This window comes from Myotis davidii, unplaced genomic scaffold (genome assembly GCF_000327345.1).
Source record: "Myotis davidii unplaced genomic scaffold, ASM32734v1 scaffold323, whole genome shotgun sequence".
Lineage (NCBI taxonomy): Eukaryota > Metazoa > Chordata > Mammalia > Chiroptera > Vespertilionidae > Myotis > Myotis davidii.
In genome coordinates, this window is record NW_006295491.1 from 3,122,711 (window position 1) to 3,144,073 (window position 21,363).

The 21,363-nt window shown below is 36.2% G+C and overlaps 1 protein-coding gene across 5 annotated transcripts in view; it reads left to right on the forward strand.

Annotated features, from left to right (window-relative positions):
• The window catches only part of LRBA (LPS-responsive vesicle trafficking, beach and anchor containing), a 554,230-nt gene that overhangs the window by 177,686 nt on the left and 355,181 nt on the right, over nt 1-21,363 (forward strand). For all 5 annotated transcript variants that reach the window (XM_006770131.2, XM_006770133.2, XM_006770134.2 and 2 more), the window contains exon 35: nt 3,563-3,627. In XM_006770131.2, the coding sequence (XP_006770194.1) occupies nt 3,563-3,627 (65 nt within the window). The remainder of the gene's footprint in view (nt 1-3,562; nt 3,628-21,363) is intronic.

A 21,363-nucleotide genomic window follows, 5' to 3' on the forward strand; every position in this document is an offset into this window, starting at 1 on the left:
CAACTATTAAAACTCACTAAAGGTTATATTGAGCTGTGGTTTATAAAATTGTTTAGACTAACGCCTTCTTTGATAATTATCTTAAAAGAGGAGAAAAATACTGTAGGATAGCACGATTAATGAGTCATCTTCCTAGTTTTGGCAATTTCCTTAAGGATTGTGGATAGTGTTTTAGTATGGTGAAAACTTGTTGGCTTTGACTAACAGCTGAGTTTATTACAAAAATTAATTTTATATTCTCATGGGCTTCAGTTTCTTTTTGTCTGTGTTTTTAATTCTTATCAGCATGTCTTTATATACCTGAAATGTGACATCTTATTAAATGTTAATAATTTATAATTATGAATGAATTATAGACAAATTAAAATTCACTAGTATCTTTGAGAACTGTGAGATTTTTGTCCCCATACCCAAAAGTGTAAGTAAGATTCGTATTTTCACTTCATTTCTCATTTTGTCTTATTTTTTTTTTACCTAGGGAAAAGTTTTTCTCCAGGTGACTAGATGCTAGTTACTATAAGTTAACGATTGTGGGGTTAGGTTATACATGATGCTTGGGAAAACAAGAAGCTTCATGTATTAGTAGTAGTAAATTTTTGTTTCTGAGCTTTGATAACAAATTGGACTCTTCCACTTCTATTTGTCCCTTCATGTCTAATTTGTTTTTCAGTTAAAATATTTTGTGTGACATACGAAGTTAAGAGCATACAAATTTTTAGATTGCAAATTTTTTATAGTTATACTAACTTGAACTAGTTTTATATCCGTCCTAAATCATTGTTTTAAATCATTGTGAAATTTAAGTGTTACACTTCCTGATTTTACATTATAAGTAAATGTCAGTTTGTATAGATAAATGAAAATCAAATTGGTATTTACCTGTCTATTAAATTTTAGTCTCTCTACTGTTACATATTTTTTCCCTCTGGAGTAAAGTTTTGAATTTTATATGACTTAGATAGTAAAAAGCCTCACCTGTTGGAGTTTTAGATCAAACAAAACTGATTTGAGAAAAATAATATTAGTGAATCTGTTAAATATGAAATGTGTGATTTAAGAATTATAGGATATCCATTTGCCTTTCTTTTTTATTTCCTTTTTTTCTAGCAAGAAAAATATCTTTCTATTAAAGTTAATTTCCATTTTGAGATTAACTTCCAGTAAGTGATCTTAATGAGAACTCAGTCAGTTTAAGGTCTTGCCTCATCATAATCTGGTGCTCTATCAGATTTCCATGTTGCTTGCTGAGCTGCTGTGTTGTGTAAAGAGCTGAGGAGGGAGTATGTGCTTCTGTTTCTTTACTGTGGCATCCCTTGAGTTATCATCATCCCTTGATTCCCTGCTGTCTATCAACAAAGGTCAGAGGTGTGTTCACCTTGTGCCCTCAAAGCCTCAGCTACTTGTACATCTGTCTAGAGTAATTTTCTGACTCTTCCAAGAACATGAGAATTTTTTATATTCAAGGCTATTTTAGGTCCCTTTATCATTACATCTGTGTCTCTTCCAATCCCTGTGCATTACTATGTTTAGGCAACTCTTTGAGACTTGGTGAAGTGAGGTGTGGGATCATCTGCATCAGCATCCAAAAAGTTAACCTGCAGTTTCTGCTTTATTTTCTCTCTCTCTCTCCTTCTTCCTTATTAAAAAACAGGGAGGGAATGACACATGGTCTTCTCTCAGGGATATACTCCTTTATGGAATTCTATTGCTTTCTTTTGTATTATCTATTTCATTTTTGTAAGAAGAAAGAAAAGGCTTTTAAATAGGTATTTCTATCTAGTATTCTTGACTTGCTTTATCTCAGAAATATAAGACCTCTCTTTGTTGTTTCAGTTGGGTGACAATTGTGAATTGTGAATATTGTAAACTTCATGAGTCACTAAATTCTAAATGTCTGTATGCTATTGAATCACAGAGTAATATAGCTTGAAGAAAATTTTAAGGGAGAATCTAAGACAGAGATATGTAAAGTGAATTGTGTCCACAGATGTATCCTCTTCATGTCCGAATCAGTTTGAGAACATAGATCTCATTACTTCCGTGGTGTTACTCTTTGTCCAACAACACATTGCTTTATCTTCTCGCCCAGGTCTAGCCAATCACTACTCTCAAATGTCTAACTGACTTTGTATTTAATTTCCATTCTACTGTATATGTTCTGTTAGTGTAGCGGTTCTCAACCTGTGGGTTGCGACCCCTGTGGGGATCGAACGACCCTTTCACAGGAGTCGCCTAAGACCATCCTGCATATCAGATATTTACATTATGATTCATAACAGTAGCAACATTACAGTTATGAAGTAGCAACGAAAATAATTTTATGGTTGGGTCACAACATGAGGAACTGTATTTAAAGAGCCAGAAGGTTGAGAACCACTCTGTTAGTGTGTTCTTACTGACATTATTCATGAACTGGTATCCTGTAACAAAAATGGGCTTTTAGCCATTTTAGTCCTGAGAGTCACCTTTGGGTTTTCAGAACATACAAGGAAGTACTGTAATACAAAGTTGGAGATAAAAAAGAGAATGTAGAAAAGAAAGGATAAGGCTGGGGAGGAAAAAGAAGGATTTTGGCATGAAACAAAGTAGTCATTGGCGGGTGAAATGACATGGAATTTAAAAATCTTAAAGGTATTATATTCAGAAAATGTGAATATAGCTTATGGTTGCAATGGTAAGTAGCCCAACATTGTCTTTTGTTTTGAGCCTGGTAAAAGAACAGAAAAAGATCAATTAAGGGAGATCATGTAGGTAGATTATAAGTGCCTCCTTAGTGTTAAGAAACAAAGATTCTTGAGACATACACATACATGCATTGGTATTTCTCAAGTCCATATTTCAATTCAGGTAGGCCTACCCTGGTTTTATTAACATTTATTTTATGTGTTTTGATGTAAGAATTAGAAAAATTTATTTGTACACATTCTACTGGTTGATTTCCCCCCTAGGCTTTTTAATGAATAATTTATTCATAAAGAATATAGATAATAGATTTAGATTATCTTTTGCTAATTTATAGGCTAGTAACTATAGTTTTCTAGGTCACAGTTGTCTAGCCAAATTCATGAATTTTTCTTGTCTCTTTCTCAATCATTAATCATCAGTTTTCCGTTATGTTTATTTACTACTATTTGTTGTGTTTATTTACTACTTAACTATGTGTTTCCCTCATTTGGGGTGATGCATCTTTTTTCTTAAAGAGCAAAACCAAAACTCTCTGTCTTTGGTTGTCTTTGCTGTCTTCCTTTCTTCCTTCCTTAAATCCCAATGATTTAAGTTAAATTAGTGATATATCATATTATAGAACGTAAAGGGCAAAATAACTGTAGATAGGCTTATTTTGTTTATATAGAATCAAATTTTTGCTAACTTGTTTATTTTCCTTTTTAATGTCAACTGTTCATGTGTTCATGGGGTTCCATTGCGTAGGTAGCATGTTTAACACAACCTTTCCTTTAAATTTAAGGTATGAAATTGAAATGTGTGATTTTTTTATAATTGTTGTTTTTAAGAAATAATTTACTGAGTGAAATTTGTTTAGCTATTTTCTGCTATTTTTTAGGAGTGGCAGAATTCTATTCAGAAGAATGCAGGCCTGGCTTTTATTGAACTCGTCAATGAAGGAAGGTAATCTACTTTATATCTATTATATTTTACTTTAAAATATTACTCTATGTCTGCCATAGAAAGTGGTAATTTTTTGGTACTATATTTTTTTGTTTTTGCAGTCAGTAAAGTAGAAGGTAGTAATTTTTTAAAAATATGCCAATATTTAATCATTTTATGGTTTTCTTCATGGTTGCATCTTACTGATAAAGTTCTGATCTTATTTTCTCCCTCTCTCTCTCTCTCTCTCTCTCTCTCTCCCCCTCTCCCTCTCTCATTTTTGGTCTTATTTTTTCATTAAGTAAAGCTGAGTTTGGCAAAAGTAAACTGATGATTCTGTTAGCAGATATAAGGAAACTGATGCTTATTTGGGTTTCCCATTAAGTTTTATTATATCTATAAAAACAATAATTAGACTGAGATGTCCATTGAACCGTGTCCAGCATGGCCAGGGTGAACCTGAGGAGGGGTGGTCAAGGATTAAAGAAAACAGACAAGAGAATACAGTTGGGACCAGGTGGATCACTGTGCCTGGATGAGGAAACAGTGACATAGCCTGTAAGCCAAAGCTTTATTTTATACAGTAGGTCCTCGGGTTACGTTGGAAATCTGTTTCTACAGCGTGATGTAATGTGATTTTCTGCATAAGTCAGAACCCACCTACATTAGCACCTATGCCACTCACATAGAGCACATATGCAACAGTCATGAAGTGAAACAATAAAAAATATTTAAAAGATAACAACTCCTGATCTTTACTTGTAAATAAATTAAAAAAACCATAAAGCACATATGTACATACATTGAAATGACAGAACTTTTTAAATTTTTTTTATGAATAAATGGAAGATGGCAACATAACCATGAAACGATGTATGTTGAGTCCAACGTAACTTGAGGACTGCCTATAGTCAAATCACACAAAGCAAAACAAGGGCAAGATGTTTCCAATTTTCTTGCGAGTTTCAAACCTGCTTCTTTCCTGTTGTTGCCATTCTTTGAACTTTATCAAGCTTTGTTTAGGCAGCACTTGCTGCACCCACCCCTGCAGCCCACATCTGTTAGCTACCTAGGCCTGCAGGGTTGGACTATAAGGTCAAGCTTACAACCATAGCCTTTTGGCTATAATTGTGCTGGGAGGGCTTTGCCCTCCAAGCTGGGACTTGTATGTGGCTTTGCCACAAGTCATTCCAAGGCTTGATCCTGTCCGAATGCTGTAGCCACTCCCCACAGTCCATATTATCTCTATTATGTCGTGATCTGATCATAAGGGAGAGGGATCAAGTTTCATTTTCACTGAAGAGCAACATTTTAAAATTTTGATAAAGTAAAATTTACCTATTTTTTCATTAATGAATTACACTTTTGTAGGAAAATTCAAGAAGTCTTAGCTTAATACAAGGTCCTGGATATATATTTTTTTCCTAGAAAGACTATATTCATTTTCTAGAAATGTTATATTTAATCTCTACATTAGGTCTGTGATTCATTTTGAGTTTATTTTTTGCATGATGTGAAATAAAGGCCTAAGTTCACTTTTTCCTGTAGATATCTGATTATCTATGCACCATTTGTTGAAAAGGTCACCTTTTTCCCCAGTGAATTATCATCTCTTTTATTGAAAATCAATTGACCATAAACATACGGGATTTATTTCTGTATATTCAGTTCCTTTCTTTTGATTTCTTTTTCTGTCTTTATGCCAATACCATATTATTGTGACTTTGTAATATGTTTTAAAATTGGGTAGGCTAAGTCTTTTATGTTCCTCTTGAAAATTATTTTGACTACTAGAGGCCCATTGCACGAAGAGATTCGTGCAATAGGCCTTCCCTTCCCCTGGCTGCCAGCACCAGTTTTCCTCCGGCTCCCAGGACCCAGGCCTTCGCTGCTCTGTCCGGAGCCTTCAGTCTTCGCTTTGCCACTTCGTGCCTATGTATGCAAATTAACTGCCATCTTTGTTGGGTTAATTTGCATACTCTCATGATTGACTGGTGAGCACAGTGGAGGGACAGTCAATTTATATGTTGGTCTATTATTAGGTAAGATGTTAGGTCATTTACATTATCATATAAATTTTGAATCAGCTTGTTAGTATCTATAAAAAGTCTTTGGGATTGTGATGGGGATTGCATAAACTTTATAGATTAATTTGTGGATAATTCACATTTTAACCATTTTGAGGCTTTTAAGTCATGAATCCTAGATGTTGCTTCATGTACTTAGATCTATAATTAATTAGCAGAGTTTTATTCTACAGACATGATACTTAAGAACTTATTCCTATGTATTTATTCTTTTTGAAACTATTGAGTGGAATTAGTAGATTTTCGCTATTGTAATAGGTGTATACTGATATATTATTATTGTTTTAATTTGCACTTCTCTAACATGTGATATAGAGCATCTTCCATTTGCTAATTTGTTATCTGTATATCCTCTATGGTGAGGTGTCTGAAAAGTCTTTGCTCAATTTTTTAATTGGGTGTTTTCTTACTGTTGAGTTTCAACATTTCTTTTTTATATTTTAGATAATAGTCCTTTATCAGATGTCTTTTGCAAAAATATTCCTATGTCTTGTCTTCTAATTCTCTTGACATTATCTTTTGTAGAGCAGTAGTTTTTAATCATAAGGACATTCAGCTCATCCATTATTTCTTTTGTGGATCATGCCTTTGGTTCTGTTTTTAAAAAGTCACTGCCATACCCAGGTCATCTGGGTTTTCTCCTATGTTATTTTCTAGGAGTTTTATAGTGTTTTATTTTCAATTTTGTCTGAGATCCATTTTGAGTTAATTTTTGTGCAGGCTATAAGTGCTGTCTAGAGTCATTTTTTTGGATGTGGATGTCCAGTTGTTCCAGCACTATTAATTGACAAGAATATGATTGGTTTGTTTGATTGCCTTTGCTCTTCCATTGCCAAAGATCAGTTGACTATATTTATGTGGGTTTATTTATTGGCTCTTTATTCTGTACCATTGATCTGTTTGTCTATTCTTTCACCATTATAAACCACACTGTCTTGATTTCTGTAGTTTTATTATAGTCTTGATGTCAAGTGGTGTTAGTCCTCCAACATTGTTCTTTTCCTTCAATATTGTGTTGTCTATTCTGCACCTTTTGCTGCCTATAAACTATAAAATCAGTTTGTCGATATTTGTTGATATATTGCTGGAATTTTAAATGGGATTGTATTGAATCTATAGACCAAGATAGGATGAACTGACATCTTGACAATATTGAGTCTTCCTATCTATCAACATGGGATATTTCTCCATTTATTTAATTCTTTAATATTATTTATCTGAGTTTTATAACTTTCTTCATATAGATCTTGTACATATTTTGTTATAGCTAATTTTTGTTTTGTTTTGGGGATGCTAATAAAAATGGTATTGTGTGTTTATTACAAATTCCACTTGTTCATTGTTGGTATATATATGAGAGCAATTGACTTTTTGTATATTAACTTTGTATGCTACAACCTGGCTATAATAGTCATTAATTCCATGACTTTTCTTTGTCGACTGTTTTGGATTTTCCTTATAGGCAATTATGTCATCTGTGAACAAAGACATCTTATGTCTTTTATCCCAACATATATGTCATTTACTTTCTTAGCTCTTTAGCTATAACTTCTACTATAATGTTGACAAGGAATAGTAGGAAGGGACATCCTTATCTTGTATTGATCTTGATGGGAAAGTTTTGAGTTCCTCATCATTGACTATGGTATTAGTTGTGGGTTTTATGGTAGGTACTAGAGGCCTGGTGCATGAATTCGTGCACAGGTGGGTCCGGCTGGCCTGCCCCGATCGGGGCCGATTGGGCCGGCCAACCAGGGGGGAGGCACCTCAGGCGGTTGGCCGGTTGGCTCCGCCCCCTGGTCAAACTCCCAGTAGAACTCCCAGTCAAGGGGACAATTTGCATATCAGCCTTTTATTATATGATCAAGTTGAAGATGTTTCCTCTGTTCTTAGAGTTTTTATCATGAATGTATGTTGGATTTTGTCAAATGCTTTTTGTGACTTTTCTGTGGAGTTGTTGATGTTTGATGTATTATGTTAATTAATTTTGAAATATTGTGCCAGTTTTGCATACCTAGGATAATTCCTTGGTTATAGTATATAATTTTTTTAATTTTTTTATTGATTTTAGAGAGGAAGGGAGAGGGAAGGAGAGAGATATAAACATCAATGATGAGAGAGAATCATTGCTGCCTCCTGCACACCCCACACTGGGGATCAAGCCCGCAACCCAGGCATGTGCCCTTGGCCGGAATCAAACCCGGGACCCTTCAATCCGCAGGCCGATGCTCTATCCCTGAGCCAAACCAGCTAGGGCTATAATTTTTTAAAAATAGTTGTTGGATATGGTTTTGTTTGTTGCTTTTTAAAAGTTACTTGTTGGGCTTAATTTGCAAAATTTGTCTCTGTTGTGGTATGGTGCTGTTAATCTTGCTGTTAAGTTCTTCCAAGATTTCTTAGTTTTAGTTTTTAGCCTTGCTTTTTTAGGGCTATCCTTTTCTCTGCAGGTTAGAGGTCAGACTGGTCAGATATTTTAGTTACATATTTGGCCTTGTATAGCTGGTAGATAACACATTCAAATGTGGGGTAGTTTTCTTCTGTTGTAACGATTATTTCCTGCTGTTTAACACCCTCCACCCCCCTACTCCAAGTCAGTATATGTGCTCAGGAACCCAGACAGTCACCCATGTGTGAAATTCTTATTCAGCTATTTGATATATGTAATATATAGCTATGGCTATTTCATTTTTTAGTATCTCCCTCTTCAGTTTCTGGGTTGTTCTACTCTCTCCTATTTACCCTAACTGCAAATATAATCACAGATTAGGAGAGTGATAGGCTTTCCCTGTTTTTAGCTTAGCTTGCATTTTTTGCCTTTTCTTCCAAACCAGGTCAGCCCTCCGTTAGTGAAGTTGGTGATTTCTCTACCTAGCCACAGTTTGTGGTGTTTGCATAGGGCATTCCCAAAAAAGATTGCTATAGACTATTTGTTCTTACTCAGTATTTAGCAGACTTCCATGAATATAAGCATTATAGATTTTTTTGTTTGCCTTTGGTCAAATTTCAGAACCCTGAAATGATTGCTATTCTTCAGTTTTTCTGAGGGATGATTTGTTGACTTCTACCATAGCTAAGAAGATCCACCGTCAAATCTCTTCATGTCTGGTTCATTCTCGCTAAAGTCCCAGTTCAGATGTCACCTCCTGAGAAGTTTTTCCTGAAACCTGTTACCAGGGTACTTTTACCTCATATCTTAAAACATTTTTCCCTCTTACTCTCCTTTCATGTTTATTTTGATTGTCTCTCTCCTCCTGTAAATTGTATATTTATGTTCTGTAATGGCAATCGCTCTGTCTCTTATTTGTGGTTATATCCATGGGTCCAGTAGAAGTGCCTTGCAAATTCAGTAAGTATTTGTGTTTAGTTGATGTTATTGTGTCTCTAAGTGCATTGTATTTATAGTTTTGGTTTCAATTATTGTTATTTTTATGTAAATAACATGCTTTCTTAAACACAAACTTACTTTATACAGATAATCTTCACAGTAGTCATGGTATTTCTTTGAGGATTTTTACCAAGAGGAAAGAAAATACATATACATAGAACAAATATTTTACGATAAAACATTTTCGTATTTTGTGAAGAAATGAATTCTCTTATGGTATTCTCAAATATCCTTATCCAGTATAGCTGATTCTTATTGGGGAAACAATTATTTGAATAAACTGTTTTAATGTCATCTGTGATTATAGGTTTGCTAATACTCTTTTTCTGTTTTCTTACCAGTGCTTACTTTGTGCGGATTTGTTATCCTCCTGTGGTTAGAAACTGTCTTCTTTATTTTAACGCTTAGCCTATAGAAAGTACTTAGCCTTTGTCTTTTAAGTAAATGTAAGAAATAAATAGTGGTGGAAAGAAAACTAACATCCATTAGTGAAATAGTGGAGGCAGTGTCTGGAATTTTCATTATCTCTCTCGAGGATAGACTATATTTTAAAGAAACAGTTTAGCGATTTATTTTTTAAATCAGTGGATTTGGCTTGCATTTTATAAATATCCAATATATTGAGGTTAAATGAGTTTACATAACGATGGATGTATTAGTGAAGTAGTTTTCAGTATTCAGCTACTGGACTTAATGCCAGGGGTTAGAAGAATAAGTAATAAGGAGTTTTCTTTTCACTGCAGAGACCAGCCTTTTTTTTCTTATTACGTAAGTCTGACCTGCCATGACCTCATTTATAGAGGAGTTGCTATAAATGTGGTCCTTGATTAATGTTTTATTAGTGTAAATAACATAAAGACCTCTACAGACTGAGACTACAGCATAAGGTTTATTGGATTTGATGGGTATCGTTAGCAAAACAATTACTTAGGTCAGACATAAGTAATTGTTATTTGATAGAAATGTTTCTCTTAACTTACCTGTTTAATTGATAAGATACTTTTTTGAAAGTAGTGTTTTGATATTTTTTTAGTTCAGTTATTTATATTATCATGCAAAATATTTCTTTGACAATTTTTACCAAGATAGAAGTAACTACATAGACTGACAATTTCTGCCAAGACAGAATTACATAGACATATAACAGATTTGTCAAAATATTAAATTTTTACATTTTTATAGCAAGAACATTGTTTTTCTGATTCATAATTTTGTTTTATGATAATTAAAACATTATCATCGTAAATTGGGTGGGGCAGGGTCTCAGAGAATCATCAGGGCAGAGCAAACTGCAGTGGCTGCCAGTCTGCTCTGCCTCGGAGATGTCCCAGGGTCTCTGTGTCCTACGGCCCTGTGCAGGAACAATGACTGCTGCAAGCACCTCTGTGAGAAAGCCGCCCTGACGTTCCGGACCGATGTCATATAGTCCAGTTTCTCTCCATATGAGTCTGGGTCCCAAGATTCTCACCCGGAACTGGAGTTCAGAGCAGTCGGGAGCTTGTATCCCCCTCCTGATTGAAAAAGACACCAGCATACCCAGCTGCCAGCCCCTTTGGCGCGTGCCTCCGTACCTCCATAGTTCCACACCTCTGCACCTCCTACCAGACTCAATGCACTTTTTTCTTTCCTTCTAGTTGTAGAATTTCCACTCAGCCAGCTTTCCTGTGGTTCTGGATGATATCCGTTTCATCTTTTAGTTGTAGTTTTACAACCCCACCCCAACTGTGTGCAGCGGCTTTTGCATATGAATGACCTGGCCTTTCTCTGCCTAAAAACCTGTCACACTGTAGCTGGGTCAGAGAACCCCAGAGCTTCCAAAAGAAGGCCTAAGGCTCGTCAGCAGCCTGCATTGCTTCACAGCTGCACCTCATCTGGGCATTTCCAAACCCCAAACAAAGAGGAGGAATATGCAGATCTCTCTGTAGCTTCTGCTGGGGGGCCTTAGGCAGTGCATGACTTTGCACTCCTTGAAGATCTAAGAGCCCGTGTACTAAGTGGTCAGAGTGAGACCATTCAGATGACACCTCTTCACATCCATAAGAGACACACTCAGGGTGCAGGCTTAGTGAGCGCCAGAGCCCCACTGAAGGAAGTCCTGCCCATAAGGGTATCTCCAGCACAGAACTTCTCCCATTGTAGACACAACTGGTCCTCACAGTCAATTGGCCTGGAGGTCAATTCTTCCCAGTGATACAAACAGCAATCAAGGCTTAACTACAACAAGACTGTGCACAAAGCCCACAAAGGGGTATACCAAGAGTGTCCACCACAGGTAATTAGGGAGGCTGAGCCACTGGGTCCTACAGGACACCTAGCACACAAAGCCACTCATTCAACACAGGAAAGCAGCCAAAATGCAGAGACAAAGAAACATGTCACAAATGAAAGAAATGGAGGAAAGCAAACTGCTGGATATGGAATTCAAAACCACGGTTATAATGTTACTCAAGAATCTTCTAGAAACCTCCGAGAAATTTAGTGAGACCCTCAAGGATATGAAAAAGGACTAATTAGAAATTAAGCATACACTGACCGAAATAAAGAATAATTTACAGAGATACAACAGCAGGCAAGAGGATCCCAAAAATCAATTCAAAGATTTGAAATACAAAGAAACAAAAAATAACCAACCAGGAGGTGAGGAAGGGGCTAGGTCATCACGGTCCAGTCTGTGCCACCAGCATTTCAAGGTCTCTGCTGGTCATCAGTTTCCTGCAGTGATGACCAGCTGTAAAGATAAAAGAGAAAATGATAGAAAAGGAAAAACAAGATTTTCCCATCAGAGTCATAAACATCACCACCAAACCAGTATTATATGAAATGCTGATGAAGGGTATTCTTTAAGAAGAAGATGAAGAAAAAGGTAAAGATAAAAATTATGAATAACAAAGTGACAACAAGTACATATGTATCAACAAGTGAATCTAAATATCAAGTGAATAAAAAAATCTATGAACAGAATAAACTGGTGAATATAATAGAATCAGGGGCATAGAAAGGGAGTGGACTGACAATTCTTGAGGGAAGGGGGTGTGAGGGTTCCTGGAAGAGACTGGACAAAAATTGTATACCTATGGATGAGGACAGTGGAGGGTGTAAGGGCATGGGGTGGGGTGGGAACTGGGTGGAGGGGAGCTATGGGGGAAAAAAAGAGGAACAACTCTAATAATCTGAACAATAAAGATTTATAAAATAGAACAAAAAACATTATCGTCACTGTCATTTCTACTTTGTTGTAAACATGCATGCAATTGGCCCTGGCCAGTGTGCTAAGTGGTTAGAGTGTTGTCCCACACACCAAAGGGTCTTGGGTTTGATTACCAGTCAAGGACATGTATCTGGGTTGCAGATTCTATCCCTGGCCCCACTCAGGGTGTGTATGGGAGGCAACCAGTATATGTGTCTCTTTCACATTGATGTTTCTCTCTCTCTGCCTGTCCCTCTCAGTCTCCTTCTTTCCCTTCCCTCTCCTTCCCCCTTCCACTCTCTTAAAGTAAATGAATAAATAAATAAACGGTAAAAAATATCCTCAGGTGGAGATTAGCAACAACAAAAATGTGTGTGTGTGTACAAGTAATTGATCTCAAAGAGTCTTATTTTTTTCCAAAAGGCACAAGTTTCTTTAAACAGTTTTATGTTATTTAAAGAATATCAAACACTTCCTTTAGAATGGGTCCTCAAACTTAAACAGGAGGCCAGTTCACTGTTCCACAGACTGTTGGAGGGCCAGACTATCGTTTTAAAAAAAACTAGTCGGCTGCTAAGCAACAGGCAGCGGTGGCAAAAACACCCGGTGGGCTGGATAAATGTTTTCAGCGGGCCGCATGTGTCCCGCGGGCCGTACTTTGAGGAACCCTGCTTTAGAACATTCATTGAGGCTATGGCACCACATTAACAGGAAAGTCACTTATTACCATTGCCTTAACTTTAAATGACACCTGAAGATTCAATATTACAGTAAATAAATTCAAGTGTGGTAGATCAGATTATTATGCGTATCAGGCTTCAGGTTATTTATTTGTGTACTTGATTTATTTTACATTGATTGCCTTTTTCTTCACCTTAAAAATGCGTTTAATTGAAAAATGAATTTAATTATACCAATTACAGTGTAACTGTTGCTTACATTTTAAAAAAGTATGTTTTTATTGATTTGAAAACCCAGCCAGCAGGGGAGGGCAGTTAGGGGTGACCAGACTGGCAAGGGAGGGTAGTTAGGGGTGACTGGGCCAGCAGGGGAGGGCAGTTGGGCGTGATCAGGCTTGCAGGTGACGATAGTCAGGGGCGACCATGATGGCAAGGGAGGGCAGTTAGGGGCAGTCAGGCTGGCAGGGTAGCAGTTAGGCATCCATCAGTTTGGCAGGCAGAAGCAGTTAGGGGCAATCAGGCAGGCAGGCAGGCAGGCAGGCAGGCAGGCGAGCGGTTGGGAGCCAGCAGTCCTGGATTGTGAGAGAGATGTCTGACAGCCCGTTTGGCCCTGATCCCTCTGAGATTGGGCCCAAGCGGGCAGTTGGATATCCCTCGAGGGGTCCCAGATTGGAGACGGTGCAGGCTGGGCTGAGGGACATCCCCCGCCCTCCATACAGGAATTTTGTGCATTGGGCCTCTAGTAGTTTATATATTTAGGTTGTCCTGTTTTTGTTCGTATAGTCTGGAATTCTGAAAAATCTGTGCATATTCTCTGCAAATAAATTTTTTATAGCTTAAACTGTCATGGAATCCAATGGAGTTGCCTGTCTTCTTTTTATGTAATTTCTTAATTTTTTTCTCAGTCATATTTTATTGGCTAATCAAAGTTTAATATTTTTGATGTTAAAATTCAGGAAGGTGGTAGATGTGAAACTAGTTTAAAGGTACAATAGTTGTAAAAAATTTAAGATACAAATTCTCATCTTGAATTTTATTCTTTGTTAATCATATAAATAATTATAAAATGACCTATAATTATAGTATTGGATCTAGTTTGCTAAAAATACCTTTTGAGAATATCATATCTTCCTAGGATTTTACTCTTAAATCTGTTATTATGACCCTCCCCCCTCCCCCCTTTCCCCCTCCTTGAAAAAGTACAGAAAGGACAGATTATACCACATACCGCTGGTCACATTGCTTTCGTCATCCTCTGGGGATCGTCGGTATCTGCTTATTATAGTAATAATTCAGACTTGTATCTGAATATGTAAATAGCCCTCATAAAAGATATAATGTTTCTAGTACTAACGTACTTGTCTGTCTCTTCAATATTCAGCTGCTTAGGTTGCAATACTACTTCCTAAGCTTTTGTTTAGTAGCTCTAACATTTTCCTTCACTCTAAGTATCATAGATTCCTAATACATGTCTGTGGAGTAAGTGAGTAGAGGGAGGAGTAGAAGGGAAAATGAAGAAGTAGAGGGAGGGAGGGAAGCAGGGTAAAACATATATTATTCTGACCCCCTTGGCCATTATCAGGTTATATTTTGGTAAAAGACAAAGGTATTTGTTGCAATTAGGAAAACAGTGTGGCTAGGATTTAGTCTTAGCTGATCCAACCAAAGATGAAATCTGAATTGAAGTAGAGTATGTGTCTTAGATACTCTGGAGTGTTTCTTAAAGTGCCATGTGCTTTCTGGTTAAATTTTTTCATATTATTTAAAGTAATTTACAGGGAAACTTTAAATCTGATAAGCGGTTGTTTACATATGAACTATTTTTTTTTAGTGGAGTAAGAGATCATTGTTTCATAGATTTTTCAGGGTTGGTTTTCATCTCTCTTTATTCTTAATTGATATTTGAAGTTTGTGTGGGTTCTTTAGAAAGAGGTATGTGCTACATTCTTTCTTCTTAAAGATTCAACTATTTAAGTTAATGTCTAGTATTTTGGAAAGTTTAATAACTTATCAAAGAGGACTAGAATTTTCTCTTAATGAGGATAAATCTGTTTTTTCTTTATTTTTTTTTATGTGTCTGCCTTTAAACCCGTTATATGGTCAAATTACTTTTCACTTAAAAAAAGATTTTTTATTAAGTTTTAGAGAGAGAGAGTAAGGGACGGAGTTGGTGGGAGGGAGAGAAAGAGAAACATCGATGTGAGAGCAAACCATTGATCGGCTGCCTTCTACCCAGGATCAAGCCCACAACTGGGCACATGCCCTGATTGGGAATGAATGAGCAACCTTTCCGTGCATGGGACAGGACCCAGCCAACTGAGCCGCGTTGGCCAGGGGTACTTTTCACTTTTAACTTTCTATCTTGATCTTAATTTTCTGTGGTTACTTCTTAGGCCTGTTTTGTTGTGCTTGGTGCGAAGCAGTGGTGCTGCACTTATATTGTGCTCTAACTCCCTAAAAATGTTAGGTTTGGATGCAGGATTTCATGTTTAATCTTTCTTAGCAAGGCCAAAGTATAACTTTTGGGAAAAGGTGGTATTTATTGAGCGTGCTGTAGAATATGCTTATGTTTGTATAGAAGTTTGATAGACTTACACATTTTTAAATTATATATAAATGGAATCTTTACTGTGTTAAAATGAAAATGATTATAGAAAAAAAAGATATTGAATTAGGGGTCAAAGAAAGGAAAGAAAGCTGAACTTTGAGAAGAGTTAAATGAAAACAGAGTTAGTTCACTTCCTTCATTCTGAAAACATTTGTGCATACCAGCAATCTTTTGAACTTTGGGAGTTTGAAAATGGACGGAATAGATACTCTTACTGATAGAGTTCATTTAAATTTTCATAGACAATGAAGAAGTAAAAAAATTTGTATTATGTCAAAAGGTGATAGTTGTTAGGAGAAAAATGGAGAGAAGTCTGAGAATAGGTTCAATGTTGTAATCCAAGTAAGATGGTCAAGAGGGGTTCTAAAAGGATGAGTTCTATGAAATGATAAGCAAATGCTATTCATAGGGAAGAGACAAAGGTAGTTATAGGAAACTAAAATATACAATGTAAAATTTACCCCTTAGAATAGGTAATAGGTATGTCATAACAGAAATCCTAAGCTGGATTCCAAGCGTGGAGTAAGGAAAGCCATTTCTCTCAATGTTTTTTCTTTTCTACATAAGATTATCTCATCATCTTCTTTATATACACACTAGAGGCCTGGTGCACGAAATTCATGCACAGGTAGAATCCCTAAGCCTGGCCGGTGATCAGGGCCAATCTGTAGGGCGACCAGTGGGGCGATCGGGGGGCCCCTGCTGGCACCCACCTTGGCCGGCCTGGGGCCAGTGGGCTGTGGGCAGCTCCTGCGTTGAGCGTCTGCCCCCTGGTGGTCAGTGTGCATCATAGTGACCAGTCTTTTCGCCATTTGATTGATTTGCATATTAGATTTTTATTATATAGGATCCTTGAGAATAAATTCTTTCATAGTTCTAAGAATTTCATACAGAACATGCCAACTTGCAAACTCTCTTCTTCAATTCTAGCCTCACTACTACCATGAGTTGTTTTAAAATACACAACTAAAGGTTATTGTGCAAAGTAAGTTTGGAAAAATAGTTTGAGGTTGGGCTGTGGAATTTATGTTTAATTTAAATTTTATATTAAATTACTGAGCTCTTATATTTTCAGTAAGAAATAAATTTACGGAGTATTTGCTATTTCCATTGCAATTGTAGTGAAGTATATAGACTCATTGTGATCTCCCCGATAAAGGAAATTGACTTCCACAAGAAGGAGGTACCACCTGAGCTAGTTCTAAAGTAGAAAATACCTTGATGTAAATTTGTATGCAGCTTGCTAAATAATTGGGAAAAGTTTTTTTATTTTTTTATTTTATTTTTAATTCTTTTGGTTTTCACCAGTCTGAACTTTCTAAGGCTTCAGGCTGGTGTCTTCTATGATGTTAGGTTCTTTGTATCTCTTACTCAAACTTGTTACAGAGAGCTTTACCCCAGAAAGGAGAAATGTACCAATTTAAGGATTTTTGGGATATTTTCAATATGCATGTATATGTTGGGGAAGGGAGGCAAAGAGATGTGAAGCAAGTATGCAGTTGCATGGAGAGTTAGGTAGTAATTCTGCAGAACAATAATAAAGACTATATTAATAAATGGAGATACTGTCTGAGAGGCAAGGTTTTAGTAGCTGTCATATTATTGAAGGAAGACTTCAGAAACTTTTTTTCCCCCTCTCTGATTTGGTTTGTGACTCTTCTCTGTAATTAATGATAAAGAAATTATAATTTTATAAGGATTGCCAATTCAGGAACAGTGTTTCCATATTCTGAGTTGTTAGGGTGCAGAAAAGTGGTAACTTTCTTTTCCCATCAGTAATGAAGATGTTTAGTAGAGAAAATATGACAGTTGCTGCTAATGGGGTCAGAGAAAGCCCAGGAAAAAGAGCAGTAATATTGGAAAGCTCTTGGTGAAAATATGTGTATGTGCTTATCCAAGGTCTAGACTAGTATAATCAGATGTGGACAATGGGCTGTAATGTAGTTATGGGAGATGGTTGTCATCATTACCGTTATTTATTGAACCTCTAGTGTGAATCTTTTCTAGTTGGTCACTTGATAGGGCTGTTTGTTTCCTAAGGCTGACACAAGCATTTTTTCCTCCTCGTAGCACTGTAGGTATAAATTATACATAATTTTTCTGCTTAATATTAAAATATAAGCATCATTTTGTGCCCTGCATTTAGAGACATAATTTATTATAGAATAACCCAATATTTTGAGACTGCTTATTATACTTAAAACTTTAGTCTAATTTATCTTTAATTTTTTGAAAGAATAGTTTTCACCACTAATTCATAAATTACAATGACTAAATATGTATGATTTGTGTATTTAGGAAAATATACATATAGATGGAAAAATTAAACTCTTTGAAAAGCAAAATAATTTATTTACATATATCACCTCAGTTTTATATTTTTCATAATGAAAAGAAAATTCATATTTGTGTATGTTAAAATAAATGGGAGGTGTGTAGCCAGGGACTTCTGAAATACTGGATTTAAAAGCATTTTGTAAATTATGAAGAAAAAAATGTATATGCTTTCTTCTTTGGAAGTAATATTAAATACTTTATATATACCCTAATCCAATTTTTCTAATATTCTTTTAGATAAGATTGGATAGTAATATTTTGTATTATGCAGTGAAAATGTTTCAGACTTAAATTTCTGATATAGTTATGTTTGACCTGAAAACTCTAGTTTTGCTTTCATTTACTTAAATTTAGAGACTACTTACTTTCAAGCATTGTCACAAGCCATCCATTTATCAAATAACAATTGCCCAACTGATGTTGCTCAGTAGTTGAGCATTGATTGATGAATGTCACTGGTTAGATTCCCAGTCAGGGCACATACCTGGGTTTTGGGCTTGATCCCCAATAGGGAGTGTGCAGGAGGCAGCGAATCGGTGTTTCTCTCTCATGTATATCTCTATCTCTCTATCCTTTTCAGTCTTTAAAATCAATAAAAACATATTTTTTAAAAAAGATTCTACCTAAACAGTACATCTTAGTTGCTATGGTGGATTAAAAAAAGGCAAATGAGCAAAATATGTCTTTCCTTAATTAGTTGTGATCTGATAGGGAAAACAGAGAAATATAAATAGCAATTGAATAGAATTTCTTTAACACTGTATAAACAAGTATAATATATGGTGTGTACACAATAAGCATAGGTCAAGATTGCCATAAAATAAGATCTTTGTAGTATAGAACTGCAGAATATGCATTAGAGAGAAAGAAGATGGAATTTGATCCTAAGGAAATTAAAATTCTGGCTGTAAAGAAACAACAAAAGAATAGATTGGTAGTGGTTTTGGCACTCGTTTTCTAGCATGCATTTCAAACCTATTTATTGATTGTATTCTTGTACCAGGTACTGCTCTGGGTGCGAATAAAGAGAGGACAAGTAATAAGTTAATGAATACATAAGATGATTCAGATAGTAATTCATGTTTAGAAGAAAACAGCAGAATGACAGGAGAGTGAAGAGGGGAAAGCTTATAGAGTGTTCACAGAAGATTTGTGAATAGATAATTTATTTGAATGAAGAGAAGTTGCTAACCAGTTTGAGATAGGTCACGTTTTAAGGGGAGGAAATAGCAAGAATAAAGTCCTTGAGTAGGGAATGATGTTGGTATATTATTGAAACAAATAAAAGGTCAGAGTGGCTGGAGCAAAATGAGTATGGGAGAGAGTGATGCTTCCAGAAATGTCAGAAGTATTGGGGTTTCAGATCACATGGGGCCTTGTAAGCTGTGGTAAGAAATTTGGATTTAATCTTATGTGGTATGAATACATTGCAGTCTGAAGCAGAGGAGTGGGATTATATGATTTATGTTTTTTATTTTTTTATTGTGGCATTTAACTTTATTTTTAATTATTTTTAACTGTGGTAAAATATACAACGTAAAATTTACCCCTTAAGCGTTTGTGTTTTTTTAAATCCTCACCCAAGGATATTTTCTCCATTGATTTTTCAGAGTGAAAGGGAGGGAGGGAAGAGAGAAAAACATCAATGAGGGAGAGAAAAACATTAAAGTGAGAGAGACACATCGATTGATTGCCTCCCATACACACCCCTCTGGCTGAGGTACTGGCCCTTGACTGAGAATCAAACCTGAGACCCTTCTGTCCATGGGCTGACGTTCTAACCACTGAGCAATCTGCTAGGGCCCCCTTAACCTTTTGAATGTATAGAGTTCAGTGGCATTAAATATAGTCCCATTGTTTTGTATCATTATCACCATCCATCTTTAGAACTCATTTCATCTTGAAAAACTAAAACTCTGAAGCCATTAAATAATTACCTATTCTTCCCTGCCCCCTCCCTGCCCCTGGCAATCACCATTAGACTGTCTGTCCCTATGAATTTGACTATTCCAGTTACTTAATATTAGTTGAATCATGCAGTATTTGCCCTTTGGTATCTGGCTTTTTTTTTACTTAGAGTCACATGTTCAAGTTTCATCTATGTTGTAGCACATGTCAGAATTTCCCTATTTTGAAGGCTGAATAATAGTGTATTGTAGTATGTATATATCGTATTTTATTTATCCATTTATACATCACTGGACATTGGGTTGCTTTCGCCTTTTGGTTATTGTGAGTAATTATTGTGCTGCTAGTCTCTGCTTTCTGTTCTTTGGCTGTATACCCAGAAGTGGACTTGCTTGATCATATGATCTACATATCATCAATATATGGATTATATTTTAATTTTGGGGGGAACCCCTGACCTGCTTTCCCTAACAGTTGCACAGTTTTACACTCTTACCAATAGTGGATATCCAGTTTTCCCCACTGCATGACTTAATTTTTATTTTGTATTTTTTTTGAACTGTCTTTTCCTGAAATGTTGCAGATCGGTCACAGCAAACAGAACGGCGACAGTCAAGGAAAACTGTCACTCTGGGCTCCTTTTTGACCACAGCAGCTACGTGGATGACTTAATGTTTTTAAATAAATGAATTGTAATAGAGTCAGTATATGGGGAAGAATGGGTAGAGAAAAATCAATGAAGATACTACTGAAATATATCAGGTAGGAGATGAAGATATCTTAGACTTGTGTGATAATTATGGTAATGGAGATAAATAGAGAGGTAGGTGATATATTTAAGAGTTAAAGCAGTAGTGCTTGCCTTCATGAATTGCATTTGGAGGTAAAGGAAAGATAAATCAAGGATTAATCATAGGGTTAATTTAAGTGGATTTAATTGCTATTTAAAGAAGTGAGAAAAAGTGAGATAGATATAGGGGAAGAGATTTTATTGAGAGTAGGTAGATAGGATCCAGCATTCTATTTGGAAATACTAAATTTCAAATGCCCAGTGGGTATCCAAGTGATAAATTTAGTTGGACATTGGCTGTGTGAATTGAAAGTGCAGGGACCCAAGAACAGGGTTAGGTATATAGGAATCAACAGCAATAGGTTAGATTTAATGGTCATGGAATGGATTATATAATTTAGTTTGAGGAAAGGGCACAGAACTGATCTCTGGGATGCCTCAACATTTGGAGGTAATGCAGAAAAGGAGGTAGCAGGAAAGGAGCAGTAAAGCAGCTACTAAGTCAGAGGACAACCAGGAAAGTTCTATTTCATGTTAAAGAAAATAAGAGAAGAGAATGAAATGTTTTAAGAATGTATGGTACTTATCACAGTTAACCTACAATTTGCATGTGGTCCTAACTTCTTATATTAGACTAGAGGCCCGGTACACAAGATACATGCACTGGGAGGGGGGGTGGTCCCTCAGCCCGGCCTTTGCTCTCTCACAGTCCAGGGCTCTTGCAGTCTGGGACCCCTCGCTCCTACCACCTGCATGCTGCAGAGGTGGGAGAGGC